This window comes from Primulina eburnea, chromosome 18 (genome assembly GCF_022965805.1).
Source record: "Primulina eburnea isolate SZY01 chromosome 18, ASM2296580v1, whole genome shotgun sequence".
Lineage (NCBI taxonomy): Eukaryota > Viridiplantae > Streptophyta > Magnoliopsida > Lamiales > Gesneriaceae > Primulina > Primulina eburnea.
The window spans coordinates 7,296,099-7,315,318 of record NC_133118.1 but is presented as its reverse complement, the minus strand read 5'-3'; the positions used below and the strand labels follow the sequence as shown (position 1 = coordinate 7,315,318).

Genomic DNA, 19,220 nt, shown 5'->3' with positions numbered 1-19,220 from the left:
TGCTTAATGGTCAACAGTTCCATCTCCTTCGCCTGACGAAGAGCTGGCGGAAAGTGATGATTGATGAAGGCCTGACGGAAATGTTCCCAACGAATCCGCCCATGCTGCTGAACTAGAATGGCAGAAACAGGTTTCCACCATTTCCGAGCTTTTCCTTGGATCATGAAATCAGCTACCTCCATCTTCTCATCCTCGTCATAGTGCAACACTCGAAAACACTGCTCCATGATATCAACCCAAGCTTCAGCAACATCAGCATTCTCGTCTCCGGTCAACGGTGGAGGTCCAATCTTCATGAAATCCATAATGTTGACACGGTTCCTACGTCTCCTTTCATCATGATCTCGGTGACGCCTTCCGTCACGATCTCTACGACGATGTTCTCGGCCAGCCTCATCGTCGCCATAACGGCCATGTCCCACACTACCGTGACTGCTTCCATCTCCTGACATCTGAAAGAAAACTAAAATCAACTTCTAAATCCTCAAAACAGAATTACTAATGTCCCAAAAATCTTTGCATGCTCTGATACCACCAAATGTAGCGCCCTTACCCGAGCCACTACTAAACAGACTAATAAACATGCAACATTAAACTTAATACCAACAATTAAACAGCGGAAACCAAATACTTAATCATCTTACAACCCAAACGAAAACAAAACAATAACAACAGTCTTAAACGTTAATACAACCATAACAAATACATGATTCTGAACGAGAAAACTATAAACCACAGAAAACCTCCACTGGATCACCACCGAAACCCAACTGCTCTAGCCACTGCCCTGGTCGTCCGAACCGTCCAACCTAAGACCTGCCCCGTGGAATGGGGTGCCCAAGATGAAAACAAGGACGTGAGCGACAATCGCCCAATACGAGAATGTACGAGTATACAAACTGATATGATGCATGCAAAATGCAATATGCTCGGATATCAGGGATCAAGTCAAGAATCTCATGCTCAGTCTAGAGGCGCCTGAGTGTGTAGTCTCTGATCTGCCCTAGGCATGTTTTGGCTCCCACACTCATCATCAAGACGTGGACCTGCAATGTCCAGGTCATCAGAGCCCGCGGGTCCCGTCGGACACTGTAGCTCTCGATGCCCCATCGTCCACAATACAGAATAGGGCTGAGCGGCCCCAACAAACGAGGTATATTTCAAAAGATATCAGGCTCAACATGATATGTCATGCATAATATGCCAAAGCAGTAAAACATGTATCATGCAACAGATAAATATGCAGCATATAAGTGTGTATACTACGCTTGGATATCTCAGTCAGTACATCACGTACCTCACTAAAACAATCTGACAGAAAGCTCTGAACCTAGACAATACCAACATAAAGAAATCACTAACAAACCAGAACAAACATGCTACAAGTTCTCCCTAATGATCCTTAAATCACTATCTAAGGATTTAGGATTATACCTGCGTCCGTCGTCAGCCCGCTGATGATGTCTCGATCTCAGTACACCGACCCTCCTCGAGTCGACACTAGCTCCGAAACTTCCCGACACCAAAGTGCCCTCGGAACTGACTAGAAACTATGGTATAACTAGAACCCTCTCTGAAGAATGCGGTGAAGGAAACAAAAGAATCGGCTTCCATTTATAGGCTGAATCTGGACTATTTCACAAAATCCGAAACAATCTTATCTGCCACGTGTGGGAATTTCATTGGTCTAGTTGGATTTCTCGAGATAATGTAATCCGAAGTAGGTCGGGTTATCCATTTAAAATTCGGTGGATACCAACAACTTGATCCCGAATTATCAATCCTTAATAATACTTAATTAACAACTCATTAATTATGTCTTAATTAATACTTCATTCAAAATAAGAATTCGGGTCATCACATGGATGTTATCCACAATTGAGCGATCCTTGATATATGCCGTTTGAGCCTCATCCACTATAATATTCCCCATGATCCTGCACAATCTATTAGTCAATACCTTGGAAATGATTTTGTAGAGCACATTGCAACAAGAAATGGGGCGGTAATCATTGATTGAAGAGGCGTGTAAAGATTTAGGAACAAGATCGATGTCAAAAAGCGCATTCTTGATCTCCTCAACAGTAATTTCAGAAGTTAGCCTACCCCTTTTATGTTGTGGTACCACCGCCCCTATAATATTATCTCTGACAATCATTTGTGTTCTGTTTACCTCTGTGCCTAAGAGTTGCTTATAGCAGCGAACAAATTCTTCAGCAGTCTCATCTCGGTTAGATGTGTTACCATCCATTTTTTTTAATCGCGAAATCATATTTTTCCTATTAGTCCTCTTAATGAGATCAAGAAAAAAATTTCAACATCTATCTCCAAGCTTCAGAAAATTACATTTTGCTTTCGGAGCAAAAAACAGTCTCTCCCGTGAACATTTAATGTCCCTATTTGAAATACCTCCAGACAAGGCACATCTTTGAACATTCTCCAGGTCCTCCTCAGCCATTTTCGTCCTACTTGATATATGACTAAAACGACGTGAATTAAAACTTTTTAGGGGTTTTTAAGTCCACTAATCTTTTGTTTCAAGAGATATTGCGCAGTCCCCACCTTATTCGTACCCCAATTGTTTCTCACTACATCCTCAAATTTATTATAAAGGGTCCACATATTAAAAAATTTGAAGCTCTTACCTCTCCCCATTTCCACATTATCCAGGGCAACAATATAACGTGAGTGATCAGAAATACACCCGGAACAATAAATTCAGCAAACACATTAGGATTATATAAGAGCCATGCATTGTTCACCATCTCCTTGTCTAACTTGGAACACACAAGTTGAATTCATCCATGTATAGAAACATCCTGCACTCTGTAGATCCACCAATTCCAACTTTGCTACACATTCCTCAAAATCCACAGTTTCAAAATTTTTAATAGCAAGCCCCTCTTTTTTTATCCTCTAGAGTGAAGTAAATATTAAAATCCCCGAGTACAATCCAAGGTTCAGTAGTAGTCTTCCCAAAATATTTTAGAGAATTCCACATTGGTTTTAGGTAGCATTAGAAGGCAAACCATACACAAAAGTGGCCAAAAAAGAAAAGAACATTCTTAAACAAACAACCTTCACGTACATCACTTGATATTCATATCCACTAATGAAATATTCACCACATCCGCATTCCACAATAGCAAATTCTTATTTTATCATTAAATACAGAGTTATTCAAAGCCATCATACCTGGAAACCGGAGACTCAAAGCTTTATTCATGGCATCCACATCCAGTATAGTCTCCAAAAGACAAAGAATGTCCAAGTTATGATATTTGACTATAGCTTGGCTTGTTAAAGCCTCTTATGTTCCAGTAGGTTGGTAGCCGCACCTCGACAGATTTTTTCTTCAAAAATCTCGACTCCCCATCCTTAATCGGTAACTTAGAGTGGAGGTCATCAAGGACATATTCTTTCTCCGCTGAACTCGAGATACTATTCAAGTTGTTTTTATTGCATTCCTGCCATTTATTGTTTTTTTACTGGCATTCTTGTCTTAGCGTTTATCTTTCGTAACGTTGCTTGCGGATTACTCATCCGCCTGTACTTTATTTTTAATTTCTAATATAATAAAGTTAGTTTCCTATCAAAAAAAAAATATCCTCATTCCTCACTGTCGACTTCAGCGTCTTCATATATAATTTCCTGTCCATAGTCTGAATTTTCCCCTACATGCTCTACATTCCCCAATGGTGTCACATTACCCGCGACTTTAGGGGCAGTAGGTTCACTGTTGGGCTGTAGGTACCAGGTTCTGGGCAGTAGGTTCAACGGTACATTCCTCAAATATTTGTACCCAAGTTGGTACAAATATCATATCTTCCTTCAAAAACAGGAAGCAACTTGGCATTTTCTTCAAGTATAGTTGACGTCCCTTAATCATGTATGGCCCCCGTTCAAAACTCCGTCTCTGTCCTTTTCTGTTGCAAAATGGAAACTAATCAGGTTATTTTCCTTGAAGTAAAACTTAACATTATGACCCCAACCCTCGATAAAGTTCCATACAACATATGGGGGTGAGCGTTTTGAGAAACACTCAGCAAGTGGGGGCCGATCGAATACGATAATAACAAGTTATACATATACATATCTTTCAAGTGATCATTTTTTAAAGGAGAGACAAAAATGGAACAGACAGAGTTCAAAACTTATATCAGACGTCCAAATAATATCAAATAGAAGATAATGTTAACAGAATAAAATCTTATCAAATCAGAATCACATACTGAACACTGATTCTTATAAGAATGACCATGGGCTATCCTCAAATCAGAATCACATACTGAACACAGATTCTTATAAGAATGACCATGGGCTATCCTTGATCTTGTGCTCCCTCTGGGGCTTTTCCTGTAAATGGGGCATCCGGGGTCCTTCTGGGGTATTTTCCCTCACAGGCTTTTCCGATGCGCCATCATTCGAATCATATCAAACAAACTTATCCCATTGGGACGAAACAGACTGATCGAATGGATCAAATGAAACAGACGGAACAAATCGAATCGGAATAGAACTTGGCAAAAGATGCAAATGCGAAGCAAGCAATTCAAAGCAAAATACAGTATATGATCGAATTTTAACTCATACATAAGATTTTAAAACATATATAAGCCCACTTAATGTTGCTCGATGGGTGACTCGAAATTCGCTTGAACTCGGACGAAACTTGACTGACACGAACCGTATTTCGTACAAGCCTTGGACGACATTTGGTTGAGCTTTTGGACAAAAAATTTTGAGATTTTTGGACAACACCTTGAGTCGGTTTAGCAGCACTTGGACGTGCCTGGATGTTGAACGCGATGGCCCCGACTTGCCTTCCTTCTCTTCCTTGATATGGCCGAAACTTGGAGTTGGTTTGGGAGAATTCTTTTGTGCCTTTCTTCAGCATGTGGGGTGGTATTTATAGGCTGAAAATGGCTGCTGAAATCCCCTCCATTCAGCCGATATTGTGGCCCTCCAAGTGACCAAGAACGATGGTTCAAGTAGCCTCAAAGAGGTCAAAGTTTATCCACAACCAAGGGTCACCTTGGTGCACTCGAGGGTCATTCCTTACATCTTAATTATGTCCAACTTCTAGTTCCTCCCTTTTTGACTACTTTAAATCAATGAGCTTCTTTGAGCTAAAATCTTGAGTTCATGAGCTAGGGTTTTTCTTCTCCGATCGGCAACATTTTGGCCCGCGCGGTTTTGCGACGCCTTGAGCTCCATTATGTTGTATTTTCCACATCTTGAGCTGAAATTTCAAGTCCAATTGTTGAGCTCAGAGTTTGACAAGCTTGAGCTAAAATTCTCGAGGTTTTTTGTTTGTGTGATTTGCCTCGAAAATCAGGGTTCTCCTCCTTCCATATCTCCCTGAAAAGTACATCTATATTTCTGGGTGAGATTGCTTAAAACAGTTATGTATGGTAAGAGAACTTGTAACTCCTTTACGAGCAATCTGAGCGAAGACATACGGAGTAAGTTCTTGCTGAAATAACGTGTTATGAAGATCAAGAACAGATTTAGTTTGTTGCTTTTTATGTCTTGCCATTGAGATGGGGAAGCCTCAGTCGATGTGTAGCATCGACCAGTGTCATGTGAGTGTAGTTGCTCGCCTTACATTTCAAAGAGTGAACTTAAAGAACTTAAAATTAGAAGAACTGAAATCCAGGGATAGTTGATTTAAGATTTCTGTCTGGAGTCGGCAGATTAATGCTTCATTTACAGTGAGGAAGGACATATCGTCTCAAAATCTGTGATGGTAGAAAACTTAGAATTCATTAAAACCAAAGATAAGGCACTGTGAAGTGTGAACATATTGCTGATGAAAGCTCTCTATTCGATGCTAAGCTTCAGTTTAAACATGCAAGTATTGCTAATGCTGTATTTTACAACTCATACGATAGCTTCAATGATTGCTTTCTAAACAATGGATCCTGGGCATTCATGATAAGGGATTATTGTTTTATATTCTTCATTCTAATGAGGAAAATATTTGATACTGCAATTGCAGCAGAAGCATTCAAAAACAATTTTTGTTTTTTTTATCTACTTTTTGTTATATGCGAGTTCATATAAGTAATTGGTGTCCTTACACTATTTGATAATCTCATTTTCTTCCATTTCTCAATGACTCCAGGAGGCACATTTATCCATGCGTCCGATTCTCCTGTTAACCGGGATGGCACCTCTCATGGGCTTACCGGCGTTACTGTTGACAAATCTGTTGAGTTCTCATATGAAGAACTTGCAAGCGCAACTAGTGACTTTGACATTGCTAATAAGATTGGTGAAGGGGGTTTTGGTTCTGTCTACTATGCCGAGCTCCGAGGTGAGGTAAGTAGTTATTCTATTTGTGCTGTAGAGAATGGTTATAGCATTGCAAGCCAAGGTCTGAATGTACTGAAGTTTCAATTTCTATGCAAATTGTGTAATTTGTTGGTTCTTTGAAAGTCTGTCCTATTGCATAAGTAAAAAGCACTGGTGGTAGAAGGGGTGCAACTTGGATCACAGTGGATTCTTAAATTCTTGAATTCAATACAGATTCAACTGGGACCAAAGTGGAAACTAATAATAGTAACTATCAATTTGAAATTTTTGCATTTCTTAAACTATCTGATATGACCCCAATCTCGATCATTAATCAAGATCAAAGCCTGGAGATAAATAAGATAGGATTGAGTGAAGTGACCAATTAGGGAGCCATGATGCAGGGAGAGTCTAGTTTGAACTATACAGTTATAATCAAATGAATTGAACCTAGATATCAAGGATTTTGGTTTTAGACTTTCATACAGTTGTTGGGTCAGCAAACTAATATTATTGTTTTGGTATCAGGGTGTTTTGGTCAGAATGTAGAAATAACAAGATACATGTTTGGAGTGTTGACATAGGACCCCTTCAACAGATTGTTGAGTGTGAGATTTATGAAGAGAATGTGGAGGTGAGAATCTCTTATTACACTTCAAAAAAAATCTGAATACTTTTGCTATACTTATAGAATGCAGAAAACCTAAGGCTAACAACCTAATCTATCCAAATATTTAAATTACAACCAAAGGATAAAAGATTTAAGCATAAAACAACTTATCCGATATAATCTTATCAGATTCTTATAGAATTCTTATCGGATCTTCAACACTCCGCCTCAAGTTGGGTTGTATATGTTGATCATGCCCAACTTGGATGCCAAGTTTTCAAAGATTGGTCGGTATAAGGCCTTAGTTAGAATGTCTGCAACTTGTGTGTGGGTAGGGTCGTAACAGATTTTCGAAGTCCTTTTCTCGAGTTTTTCACTTATGAAATGACGATCGACTTCAATGTGCTTAGTTCGATCATGATGGACTGGATTCTTGGCAATACTTATCGCCGCTTGGTTGTCACACTTCAGTTCTACTACTTGTTACCCCTCTATTTTCAGTTATGCCAATAACCTTTGTGTCTATATCCCTTTGCATGTACCATTGGCCAAGGAACGAAATTCGGCTTCTGCACTGCTTCTTGCTACCACATGTTGTTTCTTGCTCCGTCATGTTACAAGGTTACCCCATACGAATGAGCAATACCCAGATGTGGATCGTCTGTCAATGGAAGATCCTGCCCAATCAGCGTCAATGTATACTTGTATGTTTCTTAGAGCTGTCTTCTGGAGGCATAGTCCCTTTCCAGGAGATTCTTTGAGGTACTTCAATATACGAAAAACGACATCCATATGTTCTTCAGTTGGATTGTTCATGAATTGGCTAACAACACTTACAACAAATCCAATGTCAGGTCTTGTGTGAGATAGGTATATCAGTTTGCCCACTAATCTCCGGTATAGTCCTTTGTCGATCATTGAACTTTCCTCATTCATTCCAAGTTTTATATTTGGATCCATAGGAGTATCAACAGGCTTGCATCCCAACATCCCAGTCTCTTTCAAAAGGTCAAGGACATAGTTTTTCTGAGAAATAAAAATTACATGCTTTGATCTGGCCACTTCCATTCCCAAGAAATATTTCAACTGCCCTAGATCCTTCATCTCGAATTCTTTTGAGAGTAGTTGCTTGACTTGAGTGATGTTTTCTTCATGGTTCCCAGTAATTATAATGTCGTCAACATATACGATGATAATAGAAATCCTGTCTGGCTTGGAATGCTTGACAAACATAGTGTGATCTGATTGGCACTGTGTGTATCCACTTTCTTTCAATACTTTCGTGAACTTGTGGAACCAAGTTCTGGGAGACTGCTTTAAACCATAAAGAGATTTCTTTAGCCAATAGACTTTATTGGCCGTTGTCTTGGATTCGAATCCAGGTGGAATACACATGTATATCTCCTCTTCTAGATCCCCATTTAAGAAGGCATTTTTGACATCAAGTTGATATAGGGACCAGTCTAGATTTGCAGCAATAGATAGGAGTACACGAACCGTATTTAGCATGGCGACAGGTGCAAATGTCTCTTGATAATCAATCCCATTTGTCTGAGTAAACCCCTTTGCTACTAATCTTGCTTTATATCGTTCAATCATCAGCCTTATGTTTGATTGTGAAAATCCACTTGCAACCAACAGTTCGTTTTCTAGGAGGAAGTTCTGTGATCTACCAAGTGTTATTCATATCAAGAGCATGTATTTTGTCAAAAGCCGCCGTCCTCCATTGTGGATGTTCCAGGGCTTCGGTGATGTTTGATGGGACTTGTACTTGGTCTAAATTCACAATAAAAGCTCGATATGCAAGAGACAATATATCAAGAAAGACAAAATTACTTATAGGATGTTGGGTGCACTATCTGATTCCTTTTATTAATGCAATTGGTCTATTATCAATATCATGTGAGTTGGAGATTGACGTACCTTGATTGTTTTCCAGAGGATCTGGGATTGAGAGAGTGCTCTTGGTTTGCTGATTGTGTGTTTGGCCTTGAGGAGACTTCCTACGTGTATAAACATGATCAAAAGGAAGAATTTGGGTATGATTTGGTGGGATGGTGTTTATTGGGTCTAGATCATCAAGATGTATTTGAGGTGGGTGTATAGAATCCAGATTCTGAAGGTCATTAATCACCTACTCCCCCTGAGCTAAGGAAGATAGATGGAAAGAATGATTCAGACTCTTTGAAGGTGACATCCACGGTATTGTAGATTTCTTTTGTGGTCAAGGAATAACACTTGTACCCCTTTTGATTGGATGAATACCCCAGGAAGATGCATTTAACTGAACGCGGGTCAAGTTTGCTTCTATGTTGGGAATGAATATGCACAAACGATGCACACCCAAAGACACGCAATGGAATATTGTGCAGTAAGTTTGAGTTAGTATAGATGCTGAGGAGAGATTGAATAGGTGTTTGGAACTTAAGGACTCTAGAAGGCATTCGATTTATGAGATACGTGGCTGTGAGGACAGCCTCACCTCAGAAATGATGAGGAACATTATGTGTGAACAATTAAGAACGAGCCACCTCATGGAGATGACAATTTTTCCATTCTGCGACACCATTTTGTTGAGGTGTATCAACGCAGGAGCTTTGATGAATTATTCCCCGAGTAGTTAGGAAGTCTCCAAGAACTGTGTTAAAGAAGTCCCGAGCCCGATCAGTTCGTAAAATTTGGATATCAGTTGAGACTTGTGTATGTATCATAGCGGAGAATGTTTTAAAAATTGTAGACGTCTCACTTTTGTCTTTCATGAGAAAAACCCAAGACAGACGAGTATGATTGTCAACAAATAATAAGAACAATCGAGTACCCGTAATGTTTTTGACACGAGAAGGACCCCAAATATCGCTGTGTATTAGTGAAAAAGGTTTTGATGGTGTATATGTTTGTGGTTTGAACGATGTGCGAGTATGTTTTGAAAATTGGCAAACATCACAATGAGCTAAATGAGAAGTGTTGTTATTCACTAGTGATGGAAATAGTTTCTCGAGATACAAAAAATTTGGATGACCTAGACGATAGTGCCATAACAAAAATTCTCATCTCTAAAGGATTGGATTGCAAAAGTATGATGGCCAGAGGCATTGGAAGATAGGGACTCTAAGGGCGACTTCATCTTTAATAGGTAGAGACCTGCACAACACTCAGCATTGCCAATCATCCTCCCCGATTCCTGGTCCTGAGAAACACACGAGTCAATCGAAACAATTGCAAAGCAATGCAAGTTCTTATTCGAGGCACTGACGGACAACATATTACAATGAAGTGCGGGAACAAATAATACGTTATGTAAGAATAATTCTGGGGATAACCAAATTGAACCCGAACCAAGTACTCTTGTACAAGAACCATATGCTACTTGAACTAATTGAGATACCCGTAAGGGGTTGTATGATGTGAACATTTGCAATTGGCTGGACATATGGTTTGATGCACCAGAATCTTCTATCCAGTAACTCAATAAATCGGTGTGTGAAATAAGAGTAATGGGAATATCACCTGGAATAGTTGTGCTACTTGTTCCGATGACAGGAGATGGGGAAGGGGTTGTATGTTGGGAAAAAAACTTCTGGAGAACATCCTATTGTTCCTTGGTGAAAGGCGCTGCTGTAGATGAGGGCTGCTCCGAGATAACGTTGTGTGCGCGATGTTCTCTGGCTGGTTTCCAATCCACTGGTTTCCCATGTATCTTCCAGCAACTGTCGATATTGTGAGTTGATTTGTTGCAGAATTTACACCAAGGACGTCCCAGAATCATTTTATATTTTGTGTTGTTTGGAGGCTGTCCGTGATGAAATCCTTGGTGGGCCGTAACATCAGTAGGTGATGAGTTATTTTGCCGTTGAACGACAAGGGCAGAGCTATCAGATGATTGTAGTGATGAGCCCAGCATCACTTTGTGTCGACTTTCCTTCTAGCGTACCACTGAGAAAGATGCGCGGGGGTTAGGCAGTGGCTTTGTGCTAAGGATTTTGCCTCGGACGTCATCGAAGTTATTATTGAGGCCCATGAGGAACTTGAAGACTCGTTTGTTTTCGATAACTGATCTGAACAGCCAATCATGTGTCTCGGTCAAGTCGATGATTTGCCAATTGCGAGTAAGAGCACATAAATACTCGGTTACTGTGGAGTCTTCTTTTCGGAGATCGTGTACAGCTGATTCAATTGCAAAGAGCTCAGCCGTATTGTCGCTGCAGGAGTAGGATTCACGGGCAGCGTCCCAAATCTCTGAGGCAGAAGGATAAAGAAGGAAATTCTCCCCAATCTCAGGGATCATTGAATTGATTAACCACGCCATGACCTGTTGTTTTCAGCTTTCCACGTCTTGTAGTTTGGATCGGTGGATTCGGGGCGTGTTGCGAAACCCGTGAGGAAGTCTTCTCTCCCTCGGCCGCATATGTAGATGAATACGGACTGTGACCAAGCAAGAAATTCTTGCCATTAAGTTTATGGCAGGTGATTGAGAGGGCCTATGCGTCGCTCACGAGTTGTGGAGTGGGTGTCGGAGTCGTGGATTCAGAAGTGGAGGCCATCCCGTATTTTGTCCCGTATTTGTCATTGATCGGCCTCTAGCTTTGATACCATGTGAGATTTATGAAGAGAATGTGGAGGTGAGAATCTCTTATTTCACTTCAAATAAAATCTGAATACATTGCTATACTTATAGAATGCAGAAAATCTAATGCTAACAACCTAATCTACCCAAATATTTAAATTACAACCAAAGGATAAAAGATTTAAGCATAAAACAACTTATCCAATATGATCTTATCTGATTCTTATAGAACTTATCGAATCTTCAACATTGAGGATTTTAGGTTAATAGTTTGCTAGGAGTTGTGATCTGGCGCATTTGGTCCTATGTATTCGATCTTATCCATTTGTGTTCCATTCTAGGTCCAATACCATATGGCTCATTCATCCGTTATCCACCGCTAGTTGAGGGATTATTTGATGTCTGGTTTTTTATATCATATTTGTTCTTATATGAAAAATTTCCATGCAGAAAGCTGCAATAAAGAAAATGGATATGCAAGCCAGTAGAGAATTTCTTGCTGAATTAAAGGTTTTGACGCATGTTCACCACCTCAACCTGGTATTTCACTATATTCTTCAATACGTGAGATTTTCATTTATGGATGATGGTTTTCATCATCTATTTGCTGCATCATTTTGAATACATGATCCCGTTGAAGTCAACTCATCTTAGTAATGCCATGTCTTCATGAAGTCTGGTTTTGTAGTTATGAAATGTGGATATTGTTGTGAGCGTTTATGGGTAATAGTGGGTTTCGGTTAATAGGTAATAATTGGTTGGATCCAAATAGGAATTATCTAAAATATAATGTGTAAGAATAAAAATGGGGTGGGGTAGTTATTTTCTGTGTTAAGAATAAAAATGGGGATGTGTGTGCATTTTGTTACGGTTTCTGTTTGCTTTGCTAGGGAGAAGGGATTTATTCTGTTAAAATATTTTCTGCTCTAGGAGTCATTCTCCTTGTAAGAATCGATCTTTTTCTTATGCAATTTTATGTTTTAGTTAATGAAATTTTAGTTTTCTAAAAAAAACTGTGGTTTGAGACTTTGAGTTCACAATAATACCTTGTACTTACGAGTCAAATTTCTGATTCACAAAAAACTGTGAATTCCAATTGGAATTAGAGACGTCAATCGGGGTTGGGCTCATCTGGCGGTCCACCCCGCCACACAATGTAAGTGTGTTGGTTTGAAATTTTTTCAATTGACGGGCCTAGATGGGCCAAATCCGTGCAGGTCGCATGCCTAGGCGGGCCACGAAGGAAAATAAATATATATATTTTTTTACATTATGGATTTATGATGATATATGTAATTTTTTTATTGAAAGTTATGAATTTTTTTGTATTATACTTTGTATAAAATGTAGACATATGAAATCAATAATTAGAAATTTTATTGATATTTTTTATAAATATTTATTTATGAAATGAAAATTTTAATTAATTATAGTGATTTTGTATTTTTCTTTATTTATTTTTATTTTTGCGGTCCGACCCGCCTAAGCCCTAACCGCAACCCACCTTGTGTTGGGTTGGGGATTTATGAAACACGTGCATGCATTGTGCATTGTACGGCATAAGACATCTATCTTTAGAATCTCGCTGATTTTTATGAATCTCTTTTATCCGCATAAATGTTGACGTACATGCTAAATATGATCTATATACATGTTCAATAATAAGCAATTTATCTTATCATTTATGTATGCGACAAATGTTTTTTATACCACCATAAATAATCAAAAATGAGGCATAGCCACAATTATTGTGGAAAAGTGGGAAAGTTCGTTCTTCTATTGACTCCCATTCCCATGATAAATAATGTAATGCTATTTGTACTCTTTGATGTAAAAAATGTGCAAACCAAATAATAATAAAACCTTTATGAGTTAATATTAATTTGTATATTCTTCTGTATGTGCAAAATGCTTACATTCAATCTGATTTCCTCTTTCTGTATTTTTTATTTAAACATTTGGAGAATCTAAACAGAATCATTTAATAATTTGCTAGACAATAGTAGTTTTTCATGCATTCTGAGATTATAGATCAGTTCTGCTCTGGTGGTGGATTGCGAGAATGATCTTGCTAGTTATTCTTAATTCTTGTTTTGACACAGGTGCGGTTAATAGGATATTGCGTGGAGGGCTCTCTGTTTCTTGTATATGAATACATTGAGAATGGAAACTTAAGTCAGCATCTTCGTGGCTCAGGTGAGATGTGTTTTCAAATGTATTAATGGGATACACAATTTGGCGTTCATAAAAGGCACTAGATTTATCACGTGTTTTTCCAGGCAGGGAACCACTGACATGGTCAACTAGACTGCAGATCGCTCTGGATTCAGCAAGAGGTCTTGAATATATTCATGAACACACTGTCCCAGTCTACATCCATCGTGATATTAAACCGGCAAATATTTTAATAGACAAGAACTTCCGCGCAAAGGTTGCAGCACAACCTTTATCTTATTGTTCAAAACAATTTGTGTCATACTTTAGTTACATAAACTGCCATGCAGGTTGCAGATTTTGGATTAACAAAACTAACTGAAGTGGGAAGTACTTCATTGCCAACAGGCCGTCTTGTGGGCACATTTGGGTATATGCCACCAGAGTAAGTCCTCAAACACATCTTCATGTTCAATGATCGGCCTTAACTTTTGTTGCAGGGATCTTGATATAGCTGATGAAGTTGAACCGTCTGTTGTCTAAGTTTTGCCCTTATGTCAACCTGAGCGAAGATCAACATTTGTATTATCTTTAATTAAACTGTAATTTAGTTAACTGAATGAACCCATGGTATTCCTAGTGAAAAGGTGAAAAAAAGCTAGTAATTTAGATAATCACTCGCAAATTTTTTGAAAAAGACGGAGACCTTAAAGGTCACAGAAGCTCTTCGATTTTGAAGGAGAATGATTGACAATTATCTTGTTGGGTTGTTAATGTAAAATAAAAATTTATGTGAATTATTCAGCTTCACTGGGACATGATGGTTGCCCGACAAAGGAGACTCGTTTTGATTTTTGATTCTGCTTGTAGATATGCTCAATATGGTGATGTTTCTCCAAAAGTTGATGTCTATGCTTTTGGTGTCGTCCTTTATGAGTTAATTTCTGCAAAAGATGCAATTGTAAAGTCCACTGGTTCTGCTGCAGACTCAAAGGGCCTTGTTGCATTGGTAAGTTCCAGTGAGTTTCTTGGATGATTTAGATGCAATATCCCATTATTGAATGTGTCTGCTACTTATTGATGGGTTCAACCGATGTACGCAGTTTGAAGAAGATTTTAATAATCCAAACCGGAGCAAAAACCTCCAAACACTGGTTGACCCCACGCTTGCAGATTATCCCCTCGAATCAGTTGTCAAGGTTTCATTACTCTTTAAAGCTACCGATCACATGATTTCTTATTCGAGGTAATTTAGTAAAATCACCCCAAATTTGTATGTTGTTGTAGTTGGCCGAGCTTGCAAGAGCTTGTACACACGAAACTCCTCAAATTCGACCAACCATGAGATCTATCGTGGTTGCGCTTATGACTCTCTCGTCGTCAACAGAAGATTGGGACGTGGGCTCTTTCTATGGAAACCAAGGTTTGTTAAATTTAATGTCTGGAAGATAGGAACAGAAGTGCCATGTCTTCGAGACGAATCCAACTATCAGATGCTGTGTTACTGAATGTATAGTTACGTACATTTGAAGTGTAGCGTTGTTTGATGTGAATGGGGAAGAAAGAGCCTCTCTATAATTGAGATTTGGTAAAAATGGCTACAATATTAAATTTTCTGGAGATTTTTATTTCAGCTAGTGAATGTTTTTCTTTCTGTATTTGAAACGTCTGTCCTTTTTATTGCATTAAAAGTACTAGAAAATTTTATTTTTTTTCATACCATGATGGCCGAACCCATTGCAATATTTTTATAACATATTTTGCCCATTTTAAAAATAAACATCAACCAACTAGTATAAAAATCCAAAGGAAATAGTTATATGTTTTACTATGCCTAAAAAGCAAAATACGTGAAATGTATTGTCCTTTCAAAAACCACTCTAAAGCATAAATAAATGGTCTTAAAAATCTTTTAACGTAAAATCGTAAGTCATGAATCATAAGTGCGGAAATAGAAGAAGCACTGGTGCTCGGGTTGTGTGTACCTTCAGTCCAGCCAAATCAAGTGTCAAGACCTCCCTCCACCTCACCTGTATCCATCACATCTAATGAGTCTAAAGACTCAACACACCATAATCTTGATAACAAGTATACGTATAAAACCACATGCAACAGTGAAAATACGTTTTACGTAAAAATAACATTTTCATTATATGCAACATAAACTAACCTTTTTCATTTCCTCAACATAACATGACATAAAGTCTTTTCATGATCATAAACATTATCATTTCTTTTATTGAATTCAGATCGTTAATTGTGACTTTCCTCAATCCTCAAAAAATCGATGGATCAATCTAGATGAAACCATAGTACTGGGCGGCGAATACATCAGCGACACAAGATCGTCAACTGAGCCTTGGCCTATCCTCAATCATATCATCATATCCTCATAGTCACAATTACCTCACTTTCATCAATGTTTTCATGTTTTCATCACTTTATAAAATCATGCAAGAATATCATTTTTTCTTTGAAACCAAGCATGCAACATGTATTTTAAATGTCAACTTTAAATCATAAACATCCATGGACATTTAAAATCATAATTCAACATGTAAAATTTCATAAACCTTTAAAAATAATCATAATAGCATAAAAACAGCATTTAGAGCACTGTCATGACGTTTACTAATTTTGGGTGTGAAAAGATCGTTTTATCCCTAGACGTAAAATTCCCCGATTTTGAATTTTTCTTAAATTCATTGACTCTAACATGTCCCAAATAATTATTTAAGCCTAAATTAATTTTCCCATAATTTTATTTAGCTTAAATATTAGACCATTTTCATTTATCTTCAATTAATTGTTTTGACGATGTTTTAATCCCGAAAAATCCCAAACTTTAATATAAAATTCCTAAATTCAAAATTTAGTTTTTTTTATATATTATTTTAGCTCTTTTGAACCATGACTCGACTCTTGTGAGCCGTTTTTCAATTTATTAGTTTAGAAGCCCTATTATGACACATAAACTTCGACCCGGAGCCATTTTTCGATTTTCTTAAGTCACCCCCGAACAAAGTGGATCATTAACCTGACCAACATGCTAGAGTACCCTACTGGACCCTTAGATCACTTAGAAGCCATCCCAAAACCCAAAAACGTGATCCTCCTTACCAACCTATGCAACGGCCGAGAGGCCTAAAGTGCTTGGACTCTTAATTGGTGAATTCAGGAACCTAGCCGACGACTCTAGCCCCAAACCCACGCACCTTGCACTCACCTAGGATCCTTAACCTCTACCTAGCCCATGCTAAGCCCCTTAAACCAGCCCATGACTCCAGGCGAGCTGCTGCACACCTGCGCGCATGGGGCGCGAATTCTCGGGTAGGAGTCCTAGTGGGTTAGGACTCCTCCCAGCCCTCTAGACTCGAACCCTCATGTAGTTAGGAACCCTTCCCAGACTAAACCATCCCCTGACCGAGCCCTGGCCCCAAGCCGTGACTCTCCAACCCCTTGTACCATGCAACTCGATCGCCCCAAACCCCATGACAGAAACTGTCATCGGTTTGAATAGCTTGTAATTTTCTCCTTGTTTTCCTTCGACTTTGGTGGTTAGGGTGTGTGTTTTAGGACCTTCACTCATGTAAAAACATCACTTGTTCATCCCTAAGATCATGGCAGCCTCTTTACATAATAAAACATGAATTAAAATCATAGAAACATGAGTTTACCCCTTGTGCATGCCATAAATCCAAAAGTATTAATATGAACACATGTTTTCATGCAAACATAATTAAAAATAATACTACGATTTGATAGATGGGGAAAGGAGATGTATGGCGTGCCTTTGCTGTAATGCCCGGAAATTTAATCCTAATAATCTAGAATTATTGAGTTATAATGTGATATGATTATGAGAGGATTAATCGGGACATGAAATAAGATTAAATATGACGGGTGCAATCTTTGGACATAACTAGTGGCGCCCGAGCGGTAAGAAATGACCGCCCGAGCGCCAATGTTCAATAGAAACACATCTTGGATAGAAGGTGTGGCGCCCGGGCGGTAGTTTTTGACCGCCCGAGCGCCAGTGCGTGACAAGCTGAGTACTTGGACAGAGGTACTCGCGCTCGAGCGGTAATTTATCACCTCCCGAGCGCGAGCCATGCAGAAGGAAAATTGGACATTTGTTGGATGCATGCGAGGATATATATATATATATATATATATATATATATATATATATATATATATATATATATATATATATATATATATATATATATATAAACATACAAACTTTTCCTCAGAAAAGGAAAAACGAAAATAGAGGGAAAACTTTGATTTTTGATTCCAGAATTCGATTTACGATCAATCCGTCCGTCTGATTTTAAATCCGACTTCAGTACCGAGTTCCTATCAACGTAGGCTACAACTGGACGTAAGTTTTACTACGTTTTGACATGTCTTGAAATTATGATGTTGTCAGAATTGAATTGAATTCATATATGATGTTCTTGATATGCTAGACATCGTAGAATCGAAGTCAGAATGAGAAATGGACTGATTATGAAATTGTTATGAATTGTTAGGGTATATTAACGTATACCAGACAGATTTGAATTGTGAGTGAGTTACAGATTGTAATGGATATGAGTTATGATTTGTAATTGATGTCTGTTGATTTGGTATTGGCGAGATACTGAGATTGTACCGTTGTGCCGTTGATTTTGAATTAAATCCAGATTAATCAGATTATTGGTAATTTGAAAGGTATACTTATATGAAATTATTGGTATTACCAGTGTCAGATTGAGGGATTGACAGAATTTGGATTCCAGACCGAAACTGCAACGAAAGGTATAAGTCAATGTGTATTGGGACATCGACTCAAGTAAGATGTACTTGAGTTTCCCTAAATCACATACTTATTATTTGTTTATCATTGTATTTAATGATTTGATTTAAATGCTTGTTCTATGGAGTCATAGGAGCATGCATTAGACGAGTAATCTTGTGACAGAAGTACCTGATAGTGGCAGGTAACCACGGGTACATTACACGATGTCACAAGATATGGCGATAGACCATAGTCTATGACGGATGCGTCTGGACACTGGATGTTTGGTTATATCGACGTGGATAGAACTGGAGTCTTTTCTATTACTGTTTGTCGATATAGGAATGCCACATCTGGACACCGGGATCCCTAGGCTAGGATTGAGTCTAGTCTGAATCGTGGAGTCACGAGCATTGTCGACAGATTGATATTGTTTACATTTCTGATTTTGATTTGTATTACTGTCATATGTTCATGCTTTATATTGATTATATGATTGCATGTTCGTTGATTTATACTGGGATTTATTCTCACCGGAGTTATCCGGCTGTTGTTTTGTTTGTATGTGTACTTGACAACAGGTGGGACAGGTTCAGGGTCCAGGAGATGAGGAGAGATCGTGATTAGAGTGGAGGCTCCGGACTTGGATTGTATATAGGGTGTGGACACTTGATAATAGTTGTTGAACCTTAGTTTGTACTGATTTGTAGACGGTACAGGACTTGTACTTTATTATATACTGAGTTGTATATTAGATTGTTGTCACTACGTTCCGTGTTTTAAAAAAAAAAAATTTAGACCCTGTTTTA

At 38.5% G+C, this 19,220-nt stretch overlaps 1 protein-coding gene across 1 annotated transcript in view; it reads left to right on the top strand.

Moving 5' to 3' along the window:
• LOC140820072 (chitin elicitor receptor kinase 1-like) overlaps positions 1-15,284 on the top strand; it is a 29,154-nt gene extending 13,870 nt beyond the window's left edge. Inside the window, exons 4-11 of the mRNA XM_073180383.1 lie at positions 6,128-6,324; positions 11,922-12,011; positions 13,574-13,667; positions 13,751-13,902; positions 13,976-14,070; positions 14,496-14,634; positions 14,729-14,824; positions 14,913-15,284. Coding sequence (XP_073036484.1) covers positions 6,128-6,324; positions 11,922-12,011; positions 13,574-13,667; positions 13,751-13,902; positions 13,976-14,070; positions 14,496-14,634; positions 14,729-14,824; positions 14,913-15,077 — 1,028 coding nt within the window. The 3' untranslated portion in view covers positions 15,078-15,284. The remainder of the gene's footprint in view (positions 1-6,127; positions 6,325-11,921; positions 12,012-13,573; positions 13,668-13,750; positions 13,903-13,975; positions 14,071-14,495; positions 14,635-14,728; positions 14,825-14,912) is intronic.
• The last annotated feature ends 3,936 nt before the right edge of the window (positions 15,285-19,220 follow it).